Source organism: Labeo rohita, chromosome 20 (genome assembly GCF_022985175.1).
Source record: "Labeo rohita strain BAU-BD-2019 chromosome 20, IGBB_LRoh.1.0, whole genome shotgun sequence".
Classification (NCBI taxonomy): domain Eukaryota; kingdom Metazoa; phylum Chordata; class Actinopteri; order Cypriniformes; family Cyprinidae; genus Labeo; species Labeo rohita.
Window position 1 is genome coordinate 2,473,404 of NC_066888.1, and position 25,232 is coordinate 2,498,635.

Sequence of the window (25,232 nt, forward strand, 5' to 3'; positions counted from 1 at the left end):
GTCATATACACCTAAGATGCCTGGAGGATGAGTAAATTATGGACTAATTTTCATTTTTGGGTGAACTAACCCTTTAAATGCCCTGTCGGGCTGTGATGCAAGGGAGATGCTATTGGCTATTTTTTTAAAAAGAGGATGAGCCGCTCGTAATGTCCCACCCAAACTTCCTGTTTCAGTGGAAATTACATCAACACATTGGGTGAATCGCAATCAGCTCCCTAGTTCAAGATTCACTAATCAATGACTGGCTCTTTCATTAAGAAGGCAGGGCTTCGTGGCCATAATGAGTGTTGCATTTTTTCCAATCAAAATTATACGAGTGACACGTCTTCTATAGTCTTTGCATGTAGTCATGTCGCCGGACACCGAATAATCACTGTCCTAATGTGTAGCGAACCAGCGTCCTAACTAGTGCCCATATTTTTATACACAATACAATGACTCACATGCTCTGGACCCAAGGAGCTGACTGAGATGCACTTATTGAATAACGCTGTGCATTTCAAGAAATTACAGTGGGACTTTAATTTTGTTAAAGGCAAAATTTGTGCTGTATACAAACTGTAAGAATCTATTAAACAAAATTGTGGCCGTACAATTTTAGTGATACATTCTAATCCTAAAATGAAAAACAATGTTATTACTATGATAAGTTATTAAAAAAATAAAATAAACATTAAGCAATGGAGCTGTTAACCCTGCTATAGACTTTTAATATTCCAACAGTTAGAAATCAGTAATTAACCCTCACATATTTGTTATATCATAACTGAGCCCCTGGCATGACTTTTTTAATTATACAATTTTTTTTTTTTTTTTTTTTTAAATCACACCACGTGAAATGCATGTGTGTTCAAGTGGTTAATTGACACCTTACCTTTAAATGCATCTTGATGCACATCCACTTGGCTAGCAGGTATGCAAGGTAAGTCATCTTGGCTAAGCACAGTAGGATAGAGTGAGAGCTCAGGGAAAGTGTCAACTTCAGATCCAGTCTGAGTCCTACAAAACAAGATAAACTTTAAGCCCTCTGCCTGCCTACCTTCAAGCAATTTAATGTAGCATCCTTCTCCCCCAGTTCTCTGAATCAACCCTGAGGTTTATGTGTGTGTGGGTTTGGGTTACATCCTAAGACGGATTTTTCATTTTTATTTGTATGTGATACATTTGATGTGTGAGAGGCATGTTTGTATTTTGCTCCTTAATTTTCTCTCTTTTTCCTCAGACTGACATCATGTTGGGTGGAGTTTATAATTGCCAATTTATTCTTGTTGCCATTAACGATGACCCAAGATAAAAGTTGAGCTGATTAATTCAACTTGGGTGTGGAGGACTAAAGTGCACATACCCTGTTGATTGGTGTTATGTTGTTGTATTTCTCTATTAATGTTTGTTTGTGAACTAATTTTTCCCCTAATTGACTACTGTGTAATATTGTTGTCTACTCTCCCCACTATAATCTATAATTAAATTCTGCTCTTTAAACCTGGAAGTTTTTAAACTTGAAACAGCTGCCATTTTCGTTCCTTGTTTGTTTTCAAGTTTTGTTTTGTGGTTAGAAAGAAAGAAAGTTTTGCCTTTTTTATTTTTATTTATGATGGACGGTCTGTGTAGACTTATTATGGTTATTATGGCCTTGACCCCTCCTCAAGTGTAATTTTGCTTTCAGGTAGCAGAGAGATGGTGACTGACTGTCCTCACTACCACAAATGTTGCTCCCAGGACTGGTTCAGGGAACAAAAATGATAATAAATGAAATTTTGACAGGAACAGAACCAGAAACAGAAACAATAGTTCCGAACAGAATCGAAAATTTGAAATGGCCACTAACCGGGTAATAATGTTATTTTATTGTTCCATTTAATATTTGATTGCTGTCAACCAATCACGAATTCAAGTTGTACGGCTGATGCATCCAACGAGTGAAATGGCCACGCTCAGCTGTGAACTCATCATAGATATGTCACAATGGCAATGCACCGGTGCAAGTTTAACCAAGGATAGTGTAAGACGGAATTAACAGATCACACACACCTGCAACACTTCTGTGATCGTGCTCACGCACGTGGACAATTTTCGCGACTGATGTTTTTATAGCCTAATCGCATAGCCTTAACTTCATAAGATTTGTTGTGGAGAGAAGGAAACTAATAACTGTGTGTTGTAAGGTTTGTAAACATTTTGCTTCACCGGCATTTTAGCCTACATTATTTCTGAATGTAAAAGTTTGCCTAATACATGTGTGTACTGTGTGTAATTATGTATATATAAATGCAAGCACATTCATGTATATTTTTAAGAAATATTTACCAGTATATATATCATCATTTTTATAGAATATATATATCTATGAGAAAACACAGAACACTTCTCTCAGAATATTATTCCAATTGAAAATGTTTTGGTATTCACATGCTTGTTTTTGTTTGCACTGCAACACCAAAAAAAAAAAAAAAGACTGAGAAGAAAAGTCAAACTTGATAAAATTTCATACACAAACTCAAAAATGGACTGGACAAAATTATTGGCACCTTGTCAGAATTGTAAGAATAATTGCTTTTCAAGCATGTGATGCTCCTGTAATTTGTATTTAGACACACCTGTGGCAAGTAACAGGTGTGGGCAATATAGTAATCACACTTGCAACCAGTTAAAATGGAGAAAAGTTGACTCAACCTTTGTGTTGTATGTCAGAAAGATGAAGAAAAGAAAGAAGTTTAAAGAGTTGTCTGTGGATTTAAAAGAAAAAAAAATGTGGAAAAACATGGACAATCTCAAGGCTGCATGTCCATCTCCAGAGATCTTAATGTTCCTGTGTCCACTGTGCACAATATTATCAAGAGGTTTACAGCCCGTGGCACTGTAGCTAACCTCCCTGGACGTAGACGGAAGAGCAAAATTAATGAAAAATTACACCGAAGGATTGTTCAAATGGTGGATTAAGAACCCAGATTAATTTTGAAACAAATTCAAGCTGATCTGCAGACACAGGGTACAACAGTGTCAGCTCGCACTATTCGTCGCCATCTGAATGAAAAGAGACGCTATGATAGGAGACCCAGGAGGACACAACTGCTGATACAAAGGCAAGACTGGAGTTTGCCAAAACTTATGTGACAAAACCACAATCCTTTCTATGTTCTATGGACAGACGAGACAAAAGTAGAGCTTTTTGGTAAAGGACATCATGACAGTGTTTACAGAAAAAGAAATGAGGCCTTCAAAGAAAACATAGTCCCTACAGTCAAACATAGTGGAGGTTCAAAGATGTTTTGGGGTTGCTTTGCTGCTTCTGGCACTGGATGCCTTGACTGCGTGAACGGTATAATGAAATCTGATGATTATCAAAGAATTTTGCGGTGCAACGTAGTGGCCAGTGTCAGAAAGCTGCGTCTCCACCAGAGGTCACGGGTCTTCCAGCCGGACAATGGCCCAAAACACACTTCAAAAAGCACTCAGAAATGGTTACAAACAAAGCGCAGGAGAGTTCTGAAACGTCTAGCAATGAGTCCAGATCTGAATCCCATAGAACATCTGTGGAGAGATCTCAAAACAACAGTTGGGAGAAGGCATCCTTCAAATCTGAATGACCTGGAGCAGTTTGCAAAAGAAGAGTGGTCCAAAATTCCAGTAGAGAGGTGTAAGAAACTCATTCATGGTTACAGGAAGCGATTGATTTCAGTTATTTCCAAAGGGGTTGCTACCAAATATTAAGTTAAGGGTGCCAACAATTTTGTCCAGTGCATTTTTTGGGTTCTGTATTGACTTAAATAAACATGCAAGTACCAAAACATTTGCAATGCAAAAATTGTTTGAAAGAAGGGCTGCATTTTCTGACAAAATGACAACATGCGACCAGTATCCAGATGTTCTCCACATACACATCAAAAAAAGACGAGTGTAAACGTGCTTCTGATCGGAATGTTATTCAACCAGCGTGTCCTGGTCCAGAGGTAGCCAAGGCACATTGTGATCAGATCTCAGTGTAATGTAAACAATCCAGCCATCTGCATTCTCAGGACAACGTCACGCAAAACCCTGCACCCTCTCTCTTGAACTGCCAGAAGAGAGATGGAGAACACCAGGCTGTGGAGCGCTAGTGAGACTTGACACATTAATGCTAAGTGTAAAAGCAGCCAGAGGCACAGGGGTGGTTTCTACACGGCTGTCAGAACCATGGGTAGTGATTAAGACATTGCATTGCAATGTTTTGTCCGTCACTCACACGTCAAATTCATTTTCCTTGAGAATTTCCTTGAATCTCTTCATGAAGATTTTTTCACTCTCTGCAAACTCTACAAAGCCTCGATCTGAAACAGAAGCCATTGCACAACATGGTAAATAATAATAGTGGTGTTGCAAAAAAAAAGAAAAAAGAAAAAGAAAAAGTCTCCATACAAGAGCTCCTCTCACCTTGTGATTCAGGCACATCTATATTAGAGCTTTGACATCTCTCCTGTCGTCGCAGTTTTTCATCATCCCAGATAGCCTGGAGACCAGGATTTTTCCCAATCTGATCTTAACAACATGCAAAAAAAATAACAAAATAAAATAAGCATACTCATAAAATTCAATACACAAAATAGACTACCCAAATCCAGAGAAACGTAACGTGCAGAGTTAATTCCAACAGAGCCTGATTTTACCATGTTGCTTTTCTAACAAGCAGAAATACATGACAGCACAACAAATATTGGGTGAAAGTGCTTAATACTAGGAAAGTACACAACAGCCAATTTCATTAACGTTTAAACCGAAATGCACGAATCTTATCGAATACCCGGTTCTTGGAAATTTGGAACTGGTTATATAATAGAACTGGTTCTTGATACCCAACCCTACACTTTAGTCTAGGGACCAATTCTCACTATTAACTAGCTGCATATTCACATACATGCATACAACACACATTAATGTTATTATTCTGAATGACCATATTTAGATCTCTTAATCCAACTCAATATCTAAACTTGACAACTATCTTACTATGATTAAGCAGCAAAAGTCTTAGCTAATAGTTAGTTAAAAGTGAGAATTGGACTTTAAAATAAAGTGTGACTACCTTGCATTATAATCATTTTATGCATTAGTTCAGGTTCTTCTGTCAGCAATGTGTGGCTGCTCATCTTATCACAAAATTTAGTACAAGAATGTGTAAAGTTAAGTTGTGTTACACAATGCATGTAGTATAATTAAAATCTGAAAGTGTGCCTACTTTTTGTTTTTGTTTTTTTATAAACACAACAGTGATCACTAATTTATGCAATCATGTCATTACCTAGTGTAAACAGAGATTTGCTCACACACACACACACACACCAAATCAAATCAAATCAAATCAACCAATTCTTACTCTCAATCTCTAGGCGGTTAAGAACATCAGCAGCCACGGCATCAACCTCCAGCTCACACAAACTCATCCGTTCCACCTCCTCTATAATCAGAGAACTGCAAAAACACATTTCACACATGAAACAAAATGGCATACAATACTGGTATGTACTGATGTATAGCAACAACACATACACACACCTTGGTATGTTGTCATCCTCCCACCGCATTGTATCTCTCAGCCCGCCATCACTGAGTTTAGACGAGCAGGGATTCTTCCATGGGCTGGGGCTATTCCCTCTATTTGACATATGCTCTCCTAATACAGAATCAAAAACAAGTAGTAATAAAGGTGCATGGTGTGGGCAAAAACTACATGTAATCAAGTTGAGAACCATTATTATAAGTTGTATATAATGCATGACAAATTAGTGAGGAAGTGAGTTGTCTTATTGCTGACTTCCGTGCTTGATTCTATCTGACTTGTGAACAGGTTTGTCGTTTAAAAATTATTCTCTCCTTGTCTTCCAGTTTCTATTTCCACAGTGTAAAGGTAAGGTTGTATGGATTTATGAATGTTCATTTTAAAATCATCCTGTCTAAATGTCAACTGGCATTTGTTATGACATCCACTTCGAACATTACAGTGCACATTATACATTTCATTAAACATACAATATGTAAATCCACTTCACCAGTTAATTACTCTTCAACAGTGATGCTATCCACAAGTTTCCGGGGTTGCTACTGTAAAAAAAGAACGTCGGTACAACTTCCGGTGAGGCGGCAGACGTAGTATACCAATGGTATTTTGTGTGCTAATTAGCAAAGAGGCGAAGTGTTTTTTAGACCATTGTACAGATTGCAGATTTTCAAATAGTTGTATCTCGGCCAAGTATGGCCCTAACAAACCATACATAAATGGAAAGCTTTATTTATTCATTGTGATCCAGGGTCATATATGTAATTTCATAATTGCTTCTTTTCTTTGAAATATAAGTGTACTGGCAAATGTAATGACAAGCATTCACAGTAAACTAAAATTGTATGTTTCTATTGAAACTTTAATATAAACCTTTGCTTTTAATGCAATAAAAATGCACTACACTTAAAATTAAAATCAAGTACTTTATGTCAGTATGTCAGTCAATATCAAAATGTGTACTTTCATTTTTAAATTACAGTTTTAATAACTTCTTAAACTGTGCTTTTAAAGTAAAACTTTGATATATTTTACAAAGTGTACTTTTTAAACTGCTGGACTAGTTGATTATCCTGATGTTTTACATGTTGGTCAGACAGTGTAAGCGGGCAGTTTGTGAACACTGTAGGCAATATGAATAAGACAACTGTGGGTCCACTTGCTAAGTCATATATATATATATATATATATCGTTATTGCAAAAAATTACTTGCGATATTAGATTTGGGGGTTGCCTCTCTGTTGTTACATTCATTTGCACCAAAGCAGATGAAATTGATACACAATCACTAATGCTTCATCACCAGACAGAATGATATTTTTGTTGTTTAACTGACTTGGTGTTACACTATGATATAAGATTTTGGCTACCTCTTGTGTGTGTGTGTGTGTGTGTGTGCCTGTGTGTGTTACCTGTTGCATGGCTTTTTCGAAACTTAACAGCAGCAAGACTGAGCATGTTCATGCCGTAGAGGTTGTAATCAATAAAGAGCTGCAGCAGGAAGGGAATATGAGCTTCATGGGGCTGAAAACTCTTATTCATGACAGCTCCACCCTGCAGGAGTTCACTCACCCTACAAAATGAAAGCACACAAACAATCAGCAACACCCATCACATCATGATATACCACTCCTCTACCCACCACAAACAAAACATTTGGCACCAAATCAACAAAGGTTAGTAGTAGCAAGTTTTCAGTAGCAGATACCAATACAAGTGAAATTTCATGAATTGCAATACCCATTTTAGTACAGCACAAGAAAACTTCTGATAATTAAAATGTGAAACATTAATGTTACATGACAAACAAACAAACAAAAAGATTATCCAGTGCACTGTAATGACTCTTTAATGATCCTGAACAAATTCTTGAGTTTCAGCTCAGCTAGTGCTAGTCACTAATGCCACAACAAATGGGGATTGCTACTAATTCTATACAAAATTAAATAAATAAATCGATCAATCAATCTTAAAGGCTCTGATTTTTTTGTATTTGCATCTTAAAATACTTGTATGATGCAAAATTAATGTTGAGTATATTCAGAGGGGACCAAACATCTGATGTTAAAACAAAACTAAGCAGTCAACACAGTGTGAATGCAGTATGTGCAGAATGTGAATGCAGAAACAACAAATAGCAGATTGTTAGGACTCACCTTTTGACCATCTGTGGGTTGTACAGGTAAATCTTCATAAAGGTTTTTTCTTTCATATGGAATCCATAGAAAGGCCTAGGGAAGGAAGAGATGGTCAGATCTATATCCAAATGTTTCCCGTCCACAATCTGTGCCCCTGTGTTGTTGCATAAGATTAATTTTGTATAGCATTATTTACATAATAGCCAAATAGTCGGAATCACACAAATGAAAAAAGTAATTTGCCATTGCTGCAATGAGTGACAGGTTACTGGAGGTCGTGAGGTTGGGGCAACAACAAGACATATCAAAGAGACGTAAGAGTTTTATATTTAAACTGTAGAACTCCATAATTACTATGTATGCATTTGCAGAGCTCTTACACAAACATAATCATAGAGCTCTGTGACTCATATTAGTAAGTGCTCTAAAATTAGCTCTAAAATAAAAGAAAAGTCAATTAAAGATCAGGGTTACGAAGCATTAGTGATTGTGAACCAGCTTCACCTGCTTTGGTGCAAATGAATGTAACAATAGGTGCACTGGAGAGGCAACGGCGAGACAACCCCAAAAATGGGAATGGCTTTGCAGGTGGTGGCCATAGACAATAGCTCTCTCCTTTTCCTTCCTGACTAATTTGGCTTTAGTTTTGTTTTTTTGTTAGGGTCCTTTTCAGTGCTTGTAGCAAGGGGCAATGTCTGCAACACAATCAGGTTGCACAGGTTGTCCAGCTCCTGAAGGATGACATGTTTAAAAAAAAAAAAAAAAAAAAAAAAACTCAGTATGAAGTGCATATACAGAACTGTTTTATGGGGTGTGATAAGAACATGTAAGTGCTTTTGTTGAATGAGTTTTTGCTTGCTAACGTATCCATATGAGCTCATGACATGTAAAAAAAAAAAAATAATAATAAATAAATAAATAAATAACATATTTGAACTTATAATTACAGTATATACATTTGGAAGCTTAAGAAGGCAGCTTCCTTCTCCTAACATTTTATTTTAATATTTTATTATTGGCAGTAAAGCTTGGCGTTTTTTTTTTCTTTTTTACTCATTTTGTAAAGCATACTGTCCGCAGATTACAGACATATTAAAAACTCATGTTAATTTGCTCATTTCAAGCTCCAATTCTACTTCTCAAATCCAGTTTTGGATCTTGACAGTGACCGCTTCACTTCACTATAGTGCTAGGTGATTTTTCAAATACTGCCATAACGTGTGTAACAAACAATTGCTTTATTCATTTTAAGGTCACGAAGAGTGCTAAATAAAGTGTATTGAGATTGAATTTCAACTGTACAACACAAAAACACTGCCCTACTTGCCTAATTTCACTAACTCAAACATACTAATTTTATAATTCAAATCAGATCAATCTACCCAGCCTTCCCAAAATCTGTGCCTTGGCACAATCCTATTTCTAAGCTCTGAAGCTGTTATTTTGACCTTTAGCCTAATTTTTGATCGGATATGCATTTTCAGATGTTACAGCTTACATAGACAGGTTAATCTTTTCAAATCATGTCCAATTAATTTAATTCATTGCTCATCAGTGACAACAGTAGAACATTTAAAGTGTAATGTGATACTGGGTCTTAACCCTCTGGGGTCAAAAAAACCACGTAATAACAACAACACTACTCTGTGGTTTTGTGCAGAAGAAAACAAACAGGGTGTGCAGTCTGCCGCGTTGGTCTCTGTGATCATCATTTAGAAATGTGTCACTAAAATGAACTAAAACTCAGTGAATACTCCACACAGAGACATGAGAGACACATCCATAGAAAGCTTGAAATGTCTACTTTTAAATAAAAACAAATATCCTGTGTTAAAGTAATCTGTATGAAACCAACGCCATGTCCAGCCTTTCTCGCTTTTGATATTATAAGCATCCATGTGAGGCGCACACGGCGTACCACCCACATCACCGTAAACAAAGCATTGAGACTTGTCTTCATTGTTCATCTCGGCTACTTGCACTGTGAGGAGTAAGATTTATATTTCCCTCAGAGGAAGGGCACAATGCGACGCACTGCGAGATCCACCGAAGGAGTTTACATTTACATGAGTAAGTCTTTCTTTTATTAGCCTACGTACATTATTTTACTGTGACATAACTTGTACACATTATAGTAGGTAGACTTTTTCCAAACTATAATTCCTGACTACATGTGTAATCAAGTAAAAAGTTATGAAGTATGTTTCATGTCATTGCATCGAAATGTATCACGACAGCCAGATGTTTTTTAATGCTCTATAAAATAAAAATGATGCAAAATAAGTGTCCTAGTGTTTACACTGCAACACTGAATGATAGAGTCTAAGAATGTTTAGACAAAACTACTGTCATATACCCTGTTCACAAATATGTTTATGACATGCTAAACAATAAATTAGATTCCCAGACATAAAATGTTTTGTATTGTATAATACATACTAAGCATGCTTGTGTTTATGACTATAAAATCATATTTATTTATTTATCGTATAATAATAGGATATAAAAGTAATGAGTTTATTATTAAATACTCTGTCCGTGAATAGATGTTTAACATGCTAAACAGTAATAATTAGTTTCTCAGATATAAAAAGTTTTTTTTTAAACGATAGTACAAGGCATGCATGTGTCTATGACTACAAAATCATAAGGTGTGTATATATTACAGATGCTCCTGATATTAACATGCTCACAGATGTTTTTTTTTTTTTTTTGTGATCTGATACCTGCACCACAGATGAATGCTACATGAATGCCACATGAAGAGTGCTGTACCAACATCAGACGTTCAACAACACTGATGATGAGTTTGGTTTTCTGATTCCATGGAAAGCAGCAGCAATCACTTAAATATCAGGTATGATTACTTGTTTCACTTGTTGAACAGAATTCAGAAAACAGTTTTCAGGAATGACACAAAGTCTGTTCACGTCACTGTGGTTAGATCAGTGTGGTCAATAATGTGCCTTTGACATTCATTTTGTATGTTTAGATTATACTGTGTTGTAAATAAAATACAAATAATCTAAAACTCCATTCTTGTGAACAAATGTTCTGAATGTGTTTCATGGCCTTATTTCAGTGACTTAATTTTAGTTTTTCACTAACCACGCATAAACGTTGTTTTCTCCAAAACACAAACATGTATTGTAGCCCAGTTGGTGCTAATTACAATGTAATCAGACTTTAGCCAATAATATGTTAAGATACTGAAAAAAAGCACAAATATCAGGGCATGTCAAAATTTCTCCAGGGTGCCAAAACACCCTCAGACCCCAGAAGGTTATTTTACTTGAATATCTTTCAACAAAATGTACAAATGAAAAAAAAGCAGCTGTTTAAATGCTGACATCAGATGTAAACTTCACATAAAAACTGAGCCAACGCACTTTGGCATGTGGACCAGACTGGAACCTCTGCCCAGATCTAGTGCTCCTAATGGACAGATCAAGGGGAGAGCTACTTTGGGCAGGTGCCTAGGTGGCCTTACAGTGACTGTGAGTAATTCCCCTCCAAGGAACCAACTTCCCAGGGTCCCTCACTCCAACTGTACTCGGCAGCTAGAGCATACCAATAGTTTGCTTTGGCGTTCCCCCTGACGATCGGAAATCGATTGCAGCATTGGAGGGGGAAGATTTGGTTGTGCTGCTGCCTTCTGGGACAGTGGCAATGCCTGAATAAGATCTAGAGATGAAAGCTATGCTTGCCCGAGAGGCCACAGAGAGGGTCATGCTCAAGTGGAAACCTCCACAGTGTCCAGAGTCCTCGAGGTTGGATGACTGGTTTCTATGGGTTGCCCACGCTGCTTCTCAGTGCCCCGCCCCAGTGTCATTCCTCCCGGAGGTGCATGAGGAGATTCCCCACGTCGCTACAAAAATTTCAGAGACAGCTCTTGTTCCCTTGAGAGAACAGAGTGTTCATGTCTCGAAGACTGACTCATGCTGGCACAGTCTCTGGATCAGTTGTGCTTACACGGGGACCTGGTGCTCAGGCCGGTATCCTCCTGTGTTCTCGCCTCAAACAGGGAGAAGCACAGAGAGGCCCTGGCTTAGTGTCAGCTTGCTATATCACACTGTGGTATTTGCTCCAGGGAAAAAAAAAAACAAAAACACACACACATCACATTTTGCAGACCCTGTCGAACTCCTCCATCACTATCTGCAGTCAGATGTGGTGGAGCATCTGGCGACAGGCCTTCACTTTATGTAGTCTTGAATACCAGTAGAAGACTGGGTGTCATAGGTGTCATAGGCAGTGACCCTGACGGAATCTCATAAATGTATTCTTCCACAGTATAGCTCTAAGCCAGTGTCTTCCTAGCAGACTCCCTCTGCTATCCCCGGAAAAGGGGTTAATCCATGTGTGTAAATGCCACCTGAGCTTCTGTGGCGCTTTGGTAGGGATTCCCCATTCATCAGTCCCCAAAACCTTGCTATGTGTACTGTGTTAGGCTAACTGAGACTTGTCTTAGCACTTTATTGCTCTTTTGTTGGTTTTGATTGCTGCTATTGTCCTCATTCACAAGGCGCTTTGAATAAAAGCATCTGCTAAGTGACTATATATAAATGTAAATAAACAGCCACTTTCCTAACATTAGAATCATTTAGAAGGTAATGTTATTAGACCAGTGATCCTGTCCAGTATTTATTCTGCCTGAACACACTAATGCACCAGTGGGTGGGTCTGTGAGGCACAGATGAAGTACGTGTTGATCTGCGTTTGTGCAGAGAGGCTTGTGCAGATATATTATGCATCTCTGTTATGTAATAAAAACCTGAATCAAACTTGTAAAAATTAGTAGTGGTCCAAGCAAACCCTAGTGTGAACTTGTGTGCCTTTTACACATACATGCCAGACACCAGAACCACTTTAAAGATGTGCTGCACATTAGACGAGGGGTTTCCCATGCTGACGTTCACGGCTCTGTCAATACTGTAGGCCACCTGCCGAAGGTAACGATCTGCTTCCTGTCCAAACCCATCATATGGCACGTAGATGTATGGGAACACACCATGCAGATGGAGACATGTCTTCTGGCCTAGAAACAAAACAGAAAGAGAATCAGCATCACCTTAAATTAGTGATGAAAGGGAAACATTTTTGAAATAAAAGCGCTCGTCAGATCAGGGGCTATTCGCTTGTTAAGTCTGACGTCACACATCACCGCCTCCGTGTCCAAACGCTCGATCAGATGCCATAAGAAAACAACAAACAGTGCTAGTATACACTCACGTGATATAATAATACCAAGAAAAAATTATAATCCCCCTCTTTAACTACATAACAAAATCCCAAATAGCCAGACAACGAAAATATACATATAAATAAATAAACAAAAATATCAAATAAATATTAAATATTAAGTATTAATTTACCGTCAGTGTCAGTAAAATGGTTTCATTCATTTTTGTACAATTTCAAATAATTTGAGCGTAGTAAGAACAATCTGAGCCTTAGATAATTTTTATAAAACCTTACCACGGTACAAGGGATGATAGTGTGAAATTTTACATTGGGTAAACTATGAGTAAAACTTAGCAAGTCCCAAATCAAAATTCTATCCTAACGAACAGAATAGCCACACATAATGTGTAGTGGCTTTTAAATTAAAGTTTTATGTTATTGCAACATGAAAAAATGAAGAGAGTAGTTATAATACTAATCCCATTTAGTTTATTTTGCTCATCTGTTAACACATGCTAACAAGACAAGCAATACATCCTGAGCACCATTATTAGGTTTTTTGGTTGTTTTTAAATTACTGCTTGTGAAGTGGCACTGCAGTTTAGACATCATGAGCACCCTTATTAGGTAGATTTTTTTTTTTTTTTTTTTTTTTTTTTTTACAAAATGTGAATCTCATAACAACATGAGCTGCTTAAAATGAATAAAGTTAACATAACTGATATTCATCATAGTAAGCAAGTGCTGATTTGTTTACGTTTCTCTGGGAACGTATATCTGCATTTATCTTGTATATCCTTGTTTCGGTTTCTTCTTTTGAAATGACAAATATGTACTATTAAAAGCTGCTGATATAGACAGCTGAATCTTCTCACGATGGCACCGAATGCACACGTTAGTTCGCAGTAGTAGTAGTAGGCTGTAGTCTGTGCGGTATGTTCACACACAGCTTTTTGTCCAGACGCTGCGTGGTGTGTTCGAGCACAGCTTTTTGTCCAGATGCTGCCGATGTGAGGCGACAACAGCATTGGCTTTCATCACCGCTAGTTCTTTGAAGTCGGACTGGTGTGGCAGTACGTGAGAAAGGAGACCAGAGGCCAATTTTTTAATGGATGTCAATGGAGGAGAGGCTTTACTACACTGAATAAACAGCTTTTTTAGAGGAAACAGTTTATTTAATGAAACGTTAAATGGTAACGGCAACCGAGTGTTGCACAACTCTGACTGAAATTCAATGATGTCAAGGCTGTAATGTGATTGGTTATTAAGGGACATGTGATCCAAGTTAGCCGTTACGCTTTCTCCAATAGTAATTAATACAGACCCTCTTATCTCCCTATGGTAAGACAATCTTTGACTAAGCCACTAGAAAGCAAGCCCACAACCATTAGCCAAAAAAGCGCATCAGTTAAAGCTAATGCTTCCGGTCTTGCAGTACATGGGAAAGGAGACCAGAGGTAGTTTTTTTTTTTTTTTTTTAATAGATGTCAATGGAGAAGAGGATTTACTATGCTAAATAAACAGCTTTTTAGAGAAAACAGCTTATTTAATGAATCGACAGCCTATCTGCTAATCTTCAACACGTTTTACATCAAAAAATAGTTTTGGATTTGCCCTGTATTGTAATCGTATTGTGGAATTTTTTTTTGAGGGACGAGCAAATATTGTATCGCTGGGTATAAGAATTGATATCTTATTGTATCATGATGAACCATCTGGTTTACAGCCCTAGACTGTATAACACAGGATTCAACTCATCTGTTTTGAGAGGCACTGCTCCAGAACAGGGGTTTACAACACCAACCTTAAAGCCTAAACCTGATCAAACACACCTTCAAGTCATCACTCATCAGTTAATTAAATGGAACGTGTAAGACAAATGTGGCAGTGGGGTAGAGAGGTAGAGGGTAGAGAATCACTGCTCTAGAAAACAACTTTAGGTAAGAGACTGCTTTACTGACATTTTCATGAACCATACAGACAGGAATATACACACAGATCAAAATCCACAGGGTAGAACATGCTCACTCAGACACATCCCAGCAACATGTGAGCAACTGCAGTTGCTAGGCAACCAGAGCAGTCACAGCACAGTTTTAAAAGAGACTGTCCAAGTAATAAATCGAGTTGTCTTTTGTATCTTGCACTTGTTTTGCACCTTGCACTCGCTTTCAGTGCAAAGATGATGTGAAGCCATTTGGGCATTGTACTGACAGCCAGAAGAAACTACTGTTGAGTGACTTCCTCCCTTAGAGACTGCTATTGTTATTTGTCACCAATAATAGGAGGTTTTATCTAGGTAAAAAAACGTTTTGAAACGTTTTTAAGTTTTTAAAAGATTTAGGACGCCAAGTTGAAATATTAGCTTCTCTGAAAACAAAGCTAAAGCCAGTATACGTTTATATATACTATAAACATATATCCTGGAAGATCAGGATCTAAAGGTTGATAAGTTGGCAAATAGCTTTAACTCCTCGTCACAAGTGGGTGGGACTTTTTCCCTATGATGACACGTACATAGGGAGAATTGCTTGTTCTGAAAGCTTGTTCACATGGCTGGATTTTTACCATTATAGTCTGGTTGTTTTCACACACTGCAGCCACACAACTGTTTTCAAACAACTTAGTGATTTTTGCATAATAGGGATACTTTAAGAGGAGATTAATAAAATTGGTTATCTAAAATTAAAATTACTACTTAAAATCAGAGCATAGCTCACACATTCACTAAAATAGTGAAATGTTAACAATGCTGATTCAAAACACCAACTCCAGTGACTGACAGTCATGGTTTGAACACTGAACACCTTTGTCTTGTAAATTTATTAGAATTTTTGTTCATTATCAAAAACAGTAGGGTAATTGTACACATTAAGCCAACCAAAATCTAAGTTTGTGTTTTTTTTATAGATATTGATATGGTTTATAAGAAAAATCAATTGTTAAAATGCAAGATTCATCTCTCATTTGAAAAATGTATTAATTAGTTGATGTACACTTTAGAATTTAAAATAAAGATTTTATGAACAAAACCAAAAGGTTGGCACCATTTAAAGGGGTCATCGGATGCCCATTTTCCACAAGTTGATATGATTCTTTAGGGTCTTAATGAAAAGTCTCTAATATACTTTGATTGAAAATTCTCAATGGTTTTGTAAAACACCCTTTTTAACTTGTCAAAATGAGCTCTGCAAAAATCATCTCATTCTAAGGGGTTGTTCCTTTAAATGCACATGAGCTCTGCACATGAGCCGCCCCTCTCTTCTCTCTGTGGAATGACGATCTAGTTTACTTTAGCCACATTTAGCTGCGTCTAGCCGCTAAACTTCCTAACTACCACATTATAAGGAAAGGCGATCGCAAAGATTCATAAAAACAAACAAAAAAAAAAAAAACGCTTATACACACTTCTGCTGTAAGTGAAGCTGGATCATGAATGATTTGCGCGAACATAGACGGATATATGTAGATCAGGAGGAGCATTCCCTTCACAAACAAATGTAATCTACTGCATCTTCAGCAGCTCAGATGTCAGGAGTAAATGACGACCACTATGTTTATTATTACATCCAGCAACACAACACCTCAATCGGAGATACTCGTCTAACTTACATCCCTGCTTCGGCATGGAAACAAGGAAAGGTAATGGACTGTGACAGCTGGTCTGAGGTAAGAGCTCATGTCAATCAACTATCGTGGGAGCGGCCTCTGTCGGTGTGATGCCATACCAACAGGCATCTAAGAACAGCTCGATTTGAAAAAGGGGATATTATTTTTACAGATTAATTAAAAACCACTGCATGGATTTTTATTATTATAGGGTAGATTTGGACATACACTGCCAACACACATTAATGTTCAAACAACATGAAAAAGTGAACTTAGCATCGGATGACCCCTTTAAGCCCACATGTGTTTCAAATAATACGTGTGTGATTTTAAAGTAGTAAAACTTCAATAGATTTACTTAATTTTCACATTAGTAAAAATTCCTTTTACTAATGTGTGCTAATGTCTGAAATCTTGCTCTCTACCACTGAACTAAGGAAGGTCTTCAGTCCCTGATGAGCATCAACTCTGATCTTGCGGTTCACTCACTCTCAAAAAGATTTACAATCCACTCCAAACTGTTTTGCTATAAGATAATTTTTTCATGCCTCTATGATTTTTGTATCATCAAACATGAGCAGACATCCATTGTATAATGATGTATATTGTGTATTCTGTATTTAAATATAGTTGTAAATTAAGGTAGTAAATAAGGTAAGGTAAGAAAAAAAAAAAAAAAAAAAGGACTGTACACGAAGAACTTTATCTCTTCTTTGATAATATCAATGTACTTTAAGAAATGGCTGAGAATTGAGGAAATGTGTTGATTTCTGAAGTGTTCAACTCCCAAAACACCCCTGAGACAGCATGCACATGAGTGGGGCTAACTCAACATTGCCAAATGTGATTGGTATGTAATATTAAAAAAAAATAATAATAAATAATTCAGACATTTAACAAGCCACTAGATTGGTTAAAATAATTACTAGCATAAAATATGATCTTCCCTTTTTTGAAAGTGGGCTTAAAGGGTACATGGGCTTAATGGGTCAAATTACCCTAAAGGCCCCAACATTCAAACAAAGTTCGATTTCGTTCTTCGTTTGGGGGCAAAAAAGGCTGTTCGAAAAGGCTGTTGTTTTGGTTCTCTGGGATCTAAGTGCAGCCTTCGACACCAATCATTCCGTTTTCGACATTAGGGAAACAGCACAATCCCGATACATACACATACTGTATTTACATACACATACGGTGTATTTAAGTAGGCTATTCACGCAAACATAATCGGTTATGTCTTAAGCGAACATTTGGGGAACTGTTGGGGAAAAACATCTGTGTAACATTATATTAGGTCCTTAGAAAGGGTTACTCCACCCCAAAATGAAAATTGTCATTAATCTCTTACCCCAATGTCGTTCCAAACCTGGAAAAGCTTTGTACGTCTTTGCAACACAAATTAAGTTATTTTTGATGCATTCTGACAGCTCTAATAATAATATTAATATTAATATTAATAATATTAATATTATTAATAATAATAATAATAATAATAATAATAATAATAATAATAATAATAATAATAATAATAATAATAATACTTTACATTTATATAGCGCATTTCTGGGCACTCAAGGTGCTTTTACATGGAAGGGGGAATCTCCTTAACCACCACCAGTGTGCAGCATCCACCTGGATGATGCGATGGCAGCCATATTGAGCCAGAATGCCTACGACACACCAGCTTATTTGTGGAGATGTGAGTGATGGGGGAACCAATCGGAATGTGGGGATGATTAGGAGGCCATGATGGTCAGAGGCCAATGGGCAAATTTGGCCAGGATGCCAGGGTTACACCCCTACCCTTCCTCAAAGGACATCCTGGGATTTTTAATGACCACAGTGAGTCAGGACCTCGGTTTAACGTCTCATCTGAAGGACTGTGCTCTTTAACAGTATAGTGTCCCCATCACTACACTGGGGCATTAGGACCCACACAGACCACAGGGTGAGCACCCCCTGCTGGCCTCACTAACACCTCTTCCAGCAGCAACCTAGTTTTCACAGGAGGTCTCCCATCCAGGTACTGACCAGCCTCAACCCTACTTAACTTCAGTGAACAACCATTCTTGGGCTGCAGGGTAATATGGCTGCTGCTTCAGGACTGGAATTGAGAACCACTGCCTTAGTGCCGTTTTGAAACGGATTCCCTGCCTGAACACAAAAGCTGCAACACATGGATACATTGTTTTCGTTCAAATTAAAGTGTAAATAAAAGTGAAGCTGACACCAAACAGCATACACCATTTGCGTTCAGGGGATATGCTCCAAAATGGTGCTATGGTGATGCGGAGGAATTGTATAATAAAGTTGTTATTTTTGTTTACTTCGCGTACAAAAAGTAAAATTATGAACGCATCTCCTTGATGCATTTCTGGACATTGATCGTGTTAATTACATTGCTGTTTTTGGGAGGGTCAGAGAGCTAGCAAACAATTAAGATACGTACACGGTTATATGCTAGGTAGTAAATCTCCATCACGTGCATTCAGCTGGAGCGGCAATTAATATACAGAACAGTAAACCACTGACAAGCTAAGCAAAAAAACAAACAAAAATAATAAACAAATAAAAATAACGCTCATAAATCGCAGATGAATCGCATTCGATTATAAGCGTGATTTTGTGTAGCTTGTCAGTGATTTACGGCTCTGTGTATTAATTGCCGTTCCAGCTGAACGCACGTGCTGGAGATTTACTACTAAATCACAGAACCGGCTTTACTGACTAAAAGCGCATGACAATCGCATACGATTTATAGTGCAGCCCTAGCACGCAGGCACAAAATACACCACATAATATATTCAATGTCTTAATTTTTTTTTTTCCTTATACATATACTAATAGTAAATATCCTTAACACCTCAATATAGAAAAATCCTCAATACAAAAAAAATTATTAATAAATGATATACAAAGTCATCTAATAACAAACATAGATATAATCTTATTAACGCAAAAAAAAAATGTTTATATTTTACAAAAAAACAATTCTAAATCAATTCTTCATTCATACCAAGAGGATATAAAGGTCTCAAATCAAAGATCCATTTGCACTCTCTTTGTAAAAAAAAAAAAAAAAATGGTGTTCCATGTCACCACCCCTTCAAGACTGTGGTATATGTTCTATTACTGTAAAATCCAAGTCTGATATAGAATGTGATGCTTCGTTAAAGTGACAGGCTACCGGAGACTTTACATCCTTTCTCCTAATGGAGCTCATATGTTCGATAAGTTGATTTCTTATTGTCTGTTTTTCAATTTAAAATCAAATTTATACACTATCATTTTCGTTTCTTATAACGTGTGAATATACCCCCTGTTGTATTTTACAACTAAAACATCCGGATTACTTTGTTATAACTAGTTTTGTTTTGATTTCCCGAGTTGCTTGCTTATAGCCCGTTAGCAGCACCAGCGTGGTTGCCGCTAATCCTGCTTGCATTGTTTACACACTATTTACACACATTACCATTGTTTACTCACTGTTACTTGCTTTAATGGCGAATTTGTGTCCACCTTTGAGTGCAAGTGAGGACACGTTCGAGCTGCACTCCTTGCAGCTCGAGCTGGAGGCCGTGGAGAAGCAGATTCAGGAGCTTTCGGTGAGGCAGACCGAGCTGAGAGAGCGGAGAGCCGCTCTGGAATCCTCCCGGGTAAGTATACAGCGCGATACTAACACTCTGACCACCTCTACTCCGTGTGCTTCTCTGCACAGGTCCTGTGCACCCTGGACGCGATCTTCCCAGATGTCCTTCACTCCGGCGCCGGGACACCACGGACCCTGGGTGCAGCAGCAGCGGAAGACGCGAGCCAGGCCCCGGCCGAGGACCTCGCCCCCTCCGCCGCCTCCGGTCTTTGAGATCTTCACCCGGAACCGCTTCGCTCCCCTCCGCGAGACGGAACACGACGCTGTGACCGTCGGAGACTCCATTGTCCGGTACGTACGTGCTACTTTAGCTAAAGGTAAAGTCCACACCCACTGTTTTCCTGGTGCTCGCGTTCTCGATGTTTCTGCGCAGATACCCGCAATCCTGAAGGACGGCAAGAGCGTCGGCGCGATCGTCCTGCACGCGGGGGTGAACGACATCAAGCTGCGGCAGACGGAGGTTCTGAAGAGGGACTTCAGCAGCCTGATCGAGACGGTTCGCAGCACGTCGCTCGCGACGAGGATCATCGTGTCAGGACCGCTTCCCACGTATCGACGTGGGCACGTAAGGTTCAGTAGACTTCTTGCTCTAAATGAATGGTTATTGACATGGTGTAAAGAACAGCAACTGCTCTTTGTTAATAATTGGAATCTTTTCTGGGAACGTCCTAGGCTTTTCCGTGCTGACGGCCTGCACCCCAGCAGAGTCGGAGCGGAACTGCTGTCGGACAACATCTCCAGGACGCTACGCTCCATTTGACTAGTAAGTACATTCTCAAATGATTGCTATGATGGCTTTTGTTCTGAACGCTTAAATGATAGTACTTGCACTGTCCAATCTATAAAGACTGTGTCTGTTCCTCGAATAGTGAGGTCAAAACAAATTTAATGCAGGATCTAGAAAAGCAAAATACACGAACAGAAACCATTTTTTAAGCTTGGGCTCCTAAACATTAGATCACTTGTACCCAAAGCAGTTACTGTGAATGAAATGATCACAGATAATAATTTTGATGTACTCTGCTTAACCGAAACCTGGCTAAAACCTAATGATTACATTGGTCTAAATGAGTCTACTCCACCAAACTACTACTATAAGCATGAGCCCCGTCAGAGTGGTCGTGGTGGTGGTGTTGCAACAATATATAGTGATATTCTCAATGTTACTCAAAAAACAGGGTACAGGTTTAATTCATTTGAAATACTTTTGCTTAATGTTACTCTGCCAGATATGCAAAAGAAATCTCTCCTATCTCTTGTTTTAGCTACTGTGTATAGACCGCCAGGGCCATATACAGATTTCCTAAAAGAATTTGCAGAATTCCTTTCAGAACTATTGGTTAATTTTGATAAAGTGCTAATTGTCGGTGATTTTAACATTCACGTTGATAATACAAATGATGCGTTAGGACTTGCGTTTACTGACCTAATAAACTCTTTTGGAGTCAAGCAAAATGTCACCGGGCCCACTCATCGTTTTAATCATACGCTAGATTTAATTATATCGCATGGAATTGATCTTACTGATATAGATATCATACCTCAAAGTGATGATGTTTCTGACCATTTCCTTGTATCGTGCATGCTGCGTATCACTGATATTAACTATATGGCTCCGCGTTATCGTCTTGGCAGAACTATTGTTCCAGCCACCAAAGATAGATTTACAAATAACCTGCCTGATTTATCTCAACTGCTCTGTGTACCCCTTAATACACAGGATCTAGACAAAATGACTAGCAATATGGGCACCATCTTCTCCGATACGTTAGAAGCTGTTGCCCCCATCAAATTGAAAAAAGTTAGAGAAAAACGTATTGCGCCATGGTACAACAGTAATACCCATTCCCTCAAGAAAGAAACTTCCAATCTTGAGCACAAATGGAGAAAAACTAACTTGGAAGTTTTTAGAATTGCATGGAAAAACTGTATGTCCAGATACAGACAGGCTTTAAAAGCTGCTAGGGCTGAGCATTTCCGCGAACTCATCGAAAATAACCAAAACAATCCAAGGTTTTTATTTTGCACAGTGGCTAGATTAACAAATAACCTGACGCCACCTGATCTAAATATTCCTTTACATTTTAATAGCAATGACTTTATGAATTTCTTCACTGATAAAATGGATAACATCAGAAATACAATAACCAATGTAGATTATACTGCATCTAATGTGTCAACTTCTTTCGTCACACCCAAAGAAAAACTGCAGTAGTTTACCGCTATAGGACAGGAAGAGTTAAATAAACTCATCACTGTGTCTAAACCAACAACATGCCTATTAGATCCTGTACCCACTAAATTACTGAAAGAATTGTTACCTGTGGCAGAAGAATCGCTTCTCAATATTATCAACTCATCGTTATCTTTAGGTCACGTCCCTAAACCATTCAAGCTGGCGGTTATTAAGCCTCTTATTAAGAAACCACAACTAGACCCTAGTGAACTGGCAAATTATAGACCCATTTCTAATCTTCCATTTATGTCTAAAATTTTAGAGAAAGCTATATCTGCTCAACTGTGCTCATTCTTGCAAAAAACGATATCTATGAAGAATTTCAGTCAGGTTTCAGGCCCCATCACAGCACAGAAACTGCACTTGTTAAAATCACTAAAGACTTGCTTCTTGCATCAGACCAAGTGTAGCGTCTGGACCAATCAGACATACATTAATTGTTACATTTAACAAATAGTCTTTAAACACAACAGGCCAGCTACATGCTGGAGCTCTGGAGACAAACCCCCCCAAAGCAACTAACACCCCAAAAGGGCTCAGTTGCCAGGACAACGATCTGATACCACAGGTTTTATTTGTTTCAAGGAATGCACATCTGCCCATGCTACATTTGCCATAGGAAAGACACAATGCCTATAGAGATAGACTCCTTCCTATTCATTCACAGACAAACCTTTCTTTGACCTTCCTATCACACATAGCCCAGGTTATTGTGTACAATATTACTGCAATGTATTTTAATTTTGTCTGTTGTATTTGTCTTTATACTGTTTTATGCATGTCTTATGATAGATGACTAGTAGTATAACCCACCTATGTCATGCTTGGACTCTTTGAGTTCGTATTTTAATGATCTAAAAGATGGTGTAAATTAGATGTTGATACCTTTGCAACATGTTAGTGTTTTAAGAAACCTTAGTAGTTTTTGCATCAACACCCAATCGAATTACATATGCAAATTACCATGCTCACAGACAAAGAGTCGTAAACTTTCTCTCCAAAGGTGAAAGTTACCATTGGTTCATGGACCTCCTGGAGGCACAGCCTCCAGAGAGTTGAAAGGCATCGACCCCTCTCTCTTCTCTCTTCTTCACTCGTCTGCAACATCTTCCGATTGCTGCCCGTGTGGAGGAACCCACGGGGAGCCGGAGCCGGCACAGGGCGTGCCTGGTGGGCCCGACAGGCCCAACATACAGAGCTGTGGCTCTCGACCACAAAGAGCCAGACAGTTCGACTTAACCCTGGAATTCATCTTCATGACTCGCCTCAGTCAGTCAGTGGTTCTTGGAGAACCTAAGAAGATGAGCTAGAACTCTTCAGGACTTCCCTAAGCGTGCGCCAGGCCTTGCGGCCTTGTCTTTCCATTCCTCAAAGATCACAGGACTTCAGCTGGGTCCCTCTCAGCTCTTGGTTCTTCTTCACTTTTCACATGAGAAGAAACTCCCAGTCACCAACGAGTCAGGACATCTTTGGAATTCATCATCCTTCAGACCCGGAAGAACGTGATTGCAATTCCAAAACCACCACTGCTTCAAACCACCAAGACTTTCAGAGACTGCATTTGGACACTTGTTCGACGACCAAGGCAATGCAAGTATCGTACACTTAACTAAACAAACAGAGGTTTAGTATAAGCTGTAGACAGCACTGATGGTTTCACAGCAGGTGGTTAACTGACTCTTTTCATAGCTTCATTCCCTTGTCTCTCTCTAACTGCTTCTCACTGACCATTTCCCCATGTATGAGTGATTTTATGTTTGTTTGTTTAGATTAGTTATGTGTTAGTCCTTCGTTAATAAACTATTGTGCACAAATTACATGAGTTTTGATTCTGATTCTGCCTTGCAAATTAATGTCCCTTTACGATTCCGATTCGAGCTACATGCTCTAATGCAACGGTACTTTAAGAAAGTTATTTTCTGTGGTCAAGAAAATATAATTTCTTAAAGTTGATATAAAGATTATACTGAATGTTCGCTGGGCGAACAGATTAGTTGATGGAAAATTGATTCTGCTACAGTTACTACTGGCAGCTGATATAAATAACTGTAATTAATCCTAATTAATTGTAATTATTTATATACATTTCCCTTTGAGCTAAATTCGCTACACAAGGCTGCATCTCACTGCTAGTTTTACTTGATCTTAGTGCTGCGTTTGACACTATAGATCATGACATACTAATAGATCGACTACAAAATTATGCAGGTATCCAAGGGCAGGCTTTAAAATGGTTTAGATCCTACCTGTCTGATCGCTACCACTTTGTTTATTTAAATGGGGAGTCATCTCATTTATCACCAGTAAAGTATGGAGTGCCACAAGGATCTGTTCTAGGTCCTCTACTATTTTCAAATTACTTGGTAATATTATTAGAAAACACGGGATTGGTTTCCATTGTTATGCTGATGATACTCAACTATATATCTCAACAAGACCAGTTGACACTTATGAATTATCGAAGTTAACAGAGTGTGTTAAAAATGTAAAAGATTGGATGACCAACAATTTTCTGCTATTAAATTCAGATAAGACAGAGATATTACTTATTGGACCTAAAAACAATACACAGAATCTTTTGACTTACAATTTACAACTAGACGGATGTACTGTTACTTCCACTACAGTCAAAAGCCTGGGTGTTATATTAGACAGCAACTTGTCTTTTAAAAATCATATTTCTCATGTTACAACAGCATTCTTCCATCTTAGAAACATTGCCAAGCTGCGAAACATGTTACCTGTTTCTGCTGCAGAAAAGCTAGTTCACGCATTCATGACCTCTAGACTGGACTATTGTAATGCACTACTAGGTGGTTGTCCTGCATCTTCAGTAAACAAGCTACAGATAGTCCAAAATGCAGCTGCTAGAGTCCTTACCAGGT

General features: G+C 38.2%; 1 protein-coding gene across 1 annotated transcript in view; it reads right to left on the minus strand.

Annotated features, from left to right (window-relative positions):
• rev3l (REV3 like, DNA directed polymerase zeta catalytic subunit) overlaps positions 1-25,232 on the minus strand; it is a 57,968-nt gene that overhangs the window by 29,333 nt on the left and 3,403 nt on the right. The window contains 8 exon segments of the mRNA XM_051137781.1: positions 878-1,002; positions 4,226-4,310; positions 4,414-4,518; positions 5,354-5,448; positions 5,533-5,650; positions 6,947-7,107; positions 7,691-7,765; positions 12,521-12,710. Of these exon segments, the coding sequence (XP_050993738.1) occupies positions 878-1,002; positions 4,226-4,310; positions 4,414-4,518; positions 5,354-5,448; positions 5,533-5,650; positions 6,947-7,107; positions 7,691-7,765; positions 12,521-12,710 (954 nt within the window).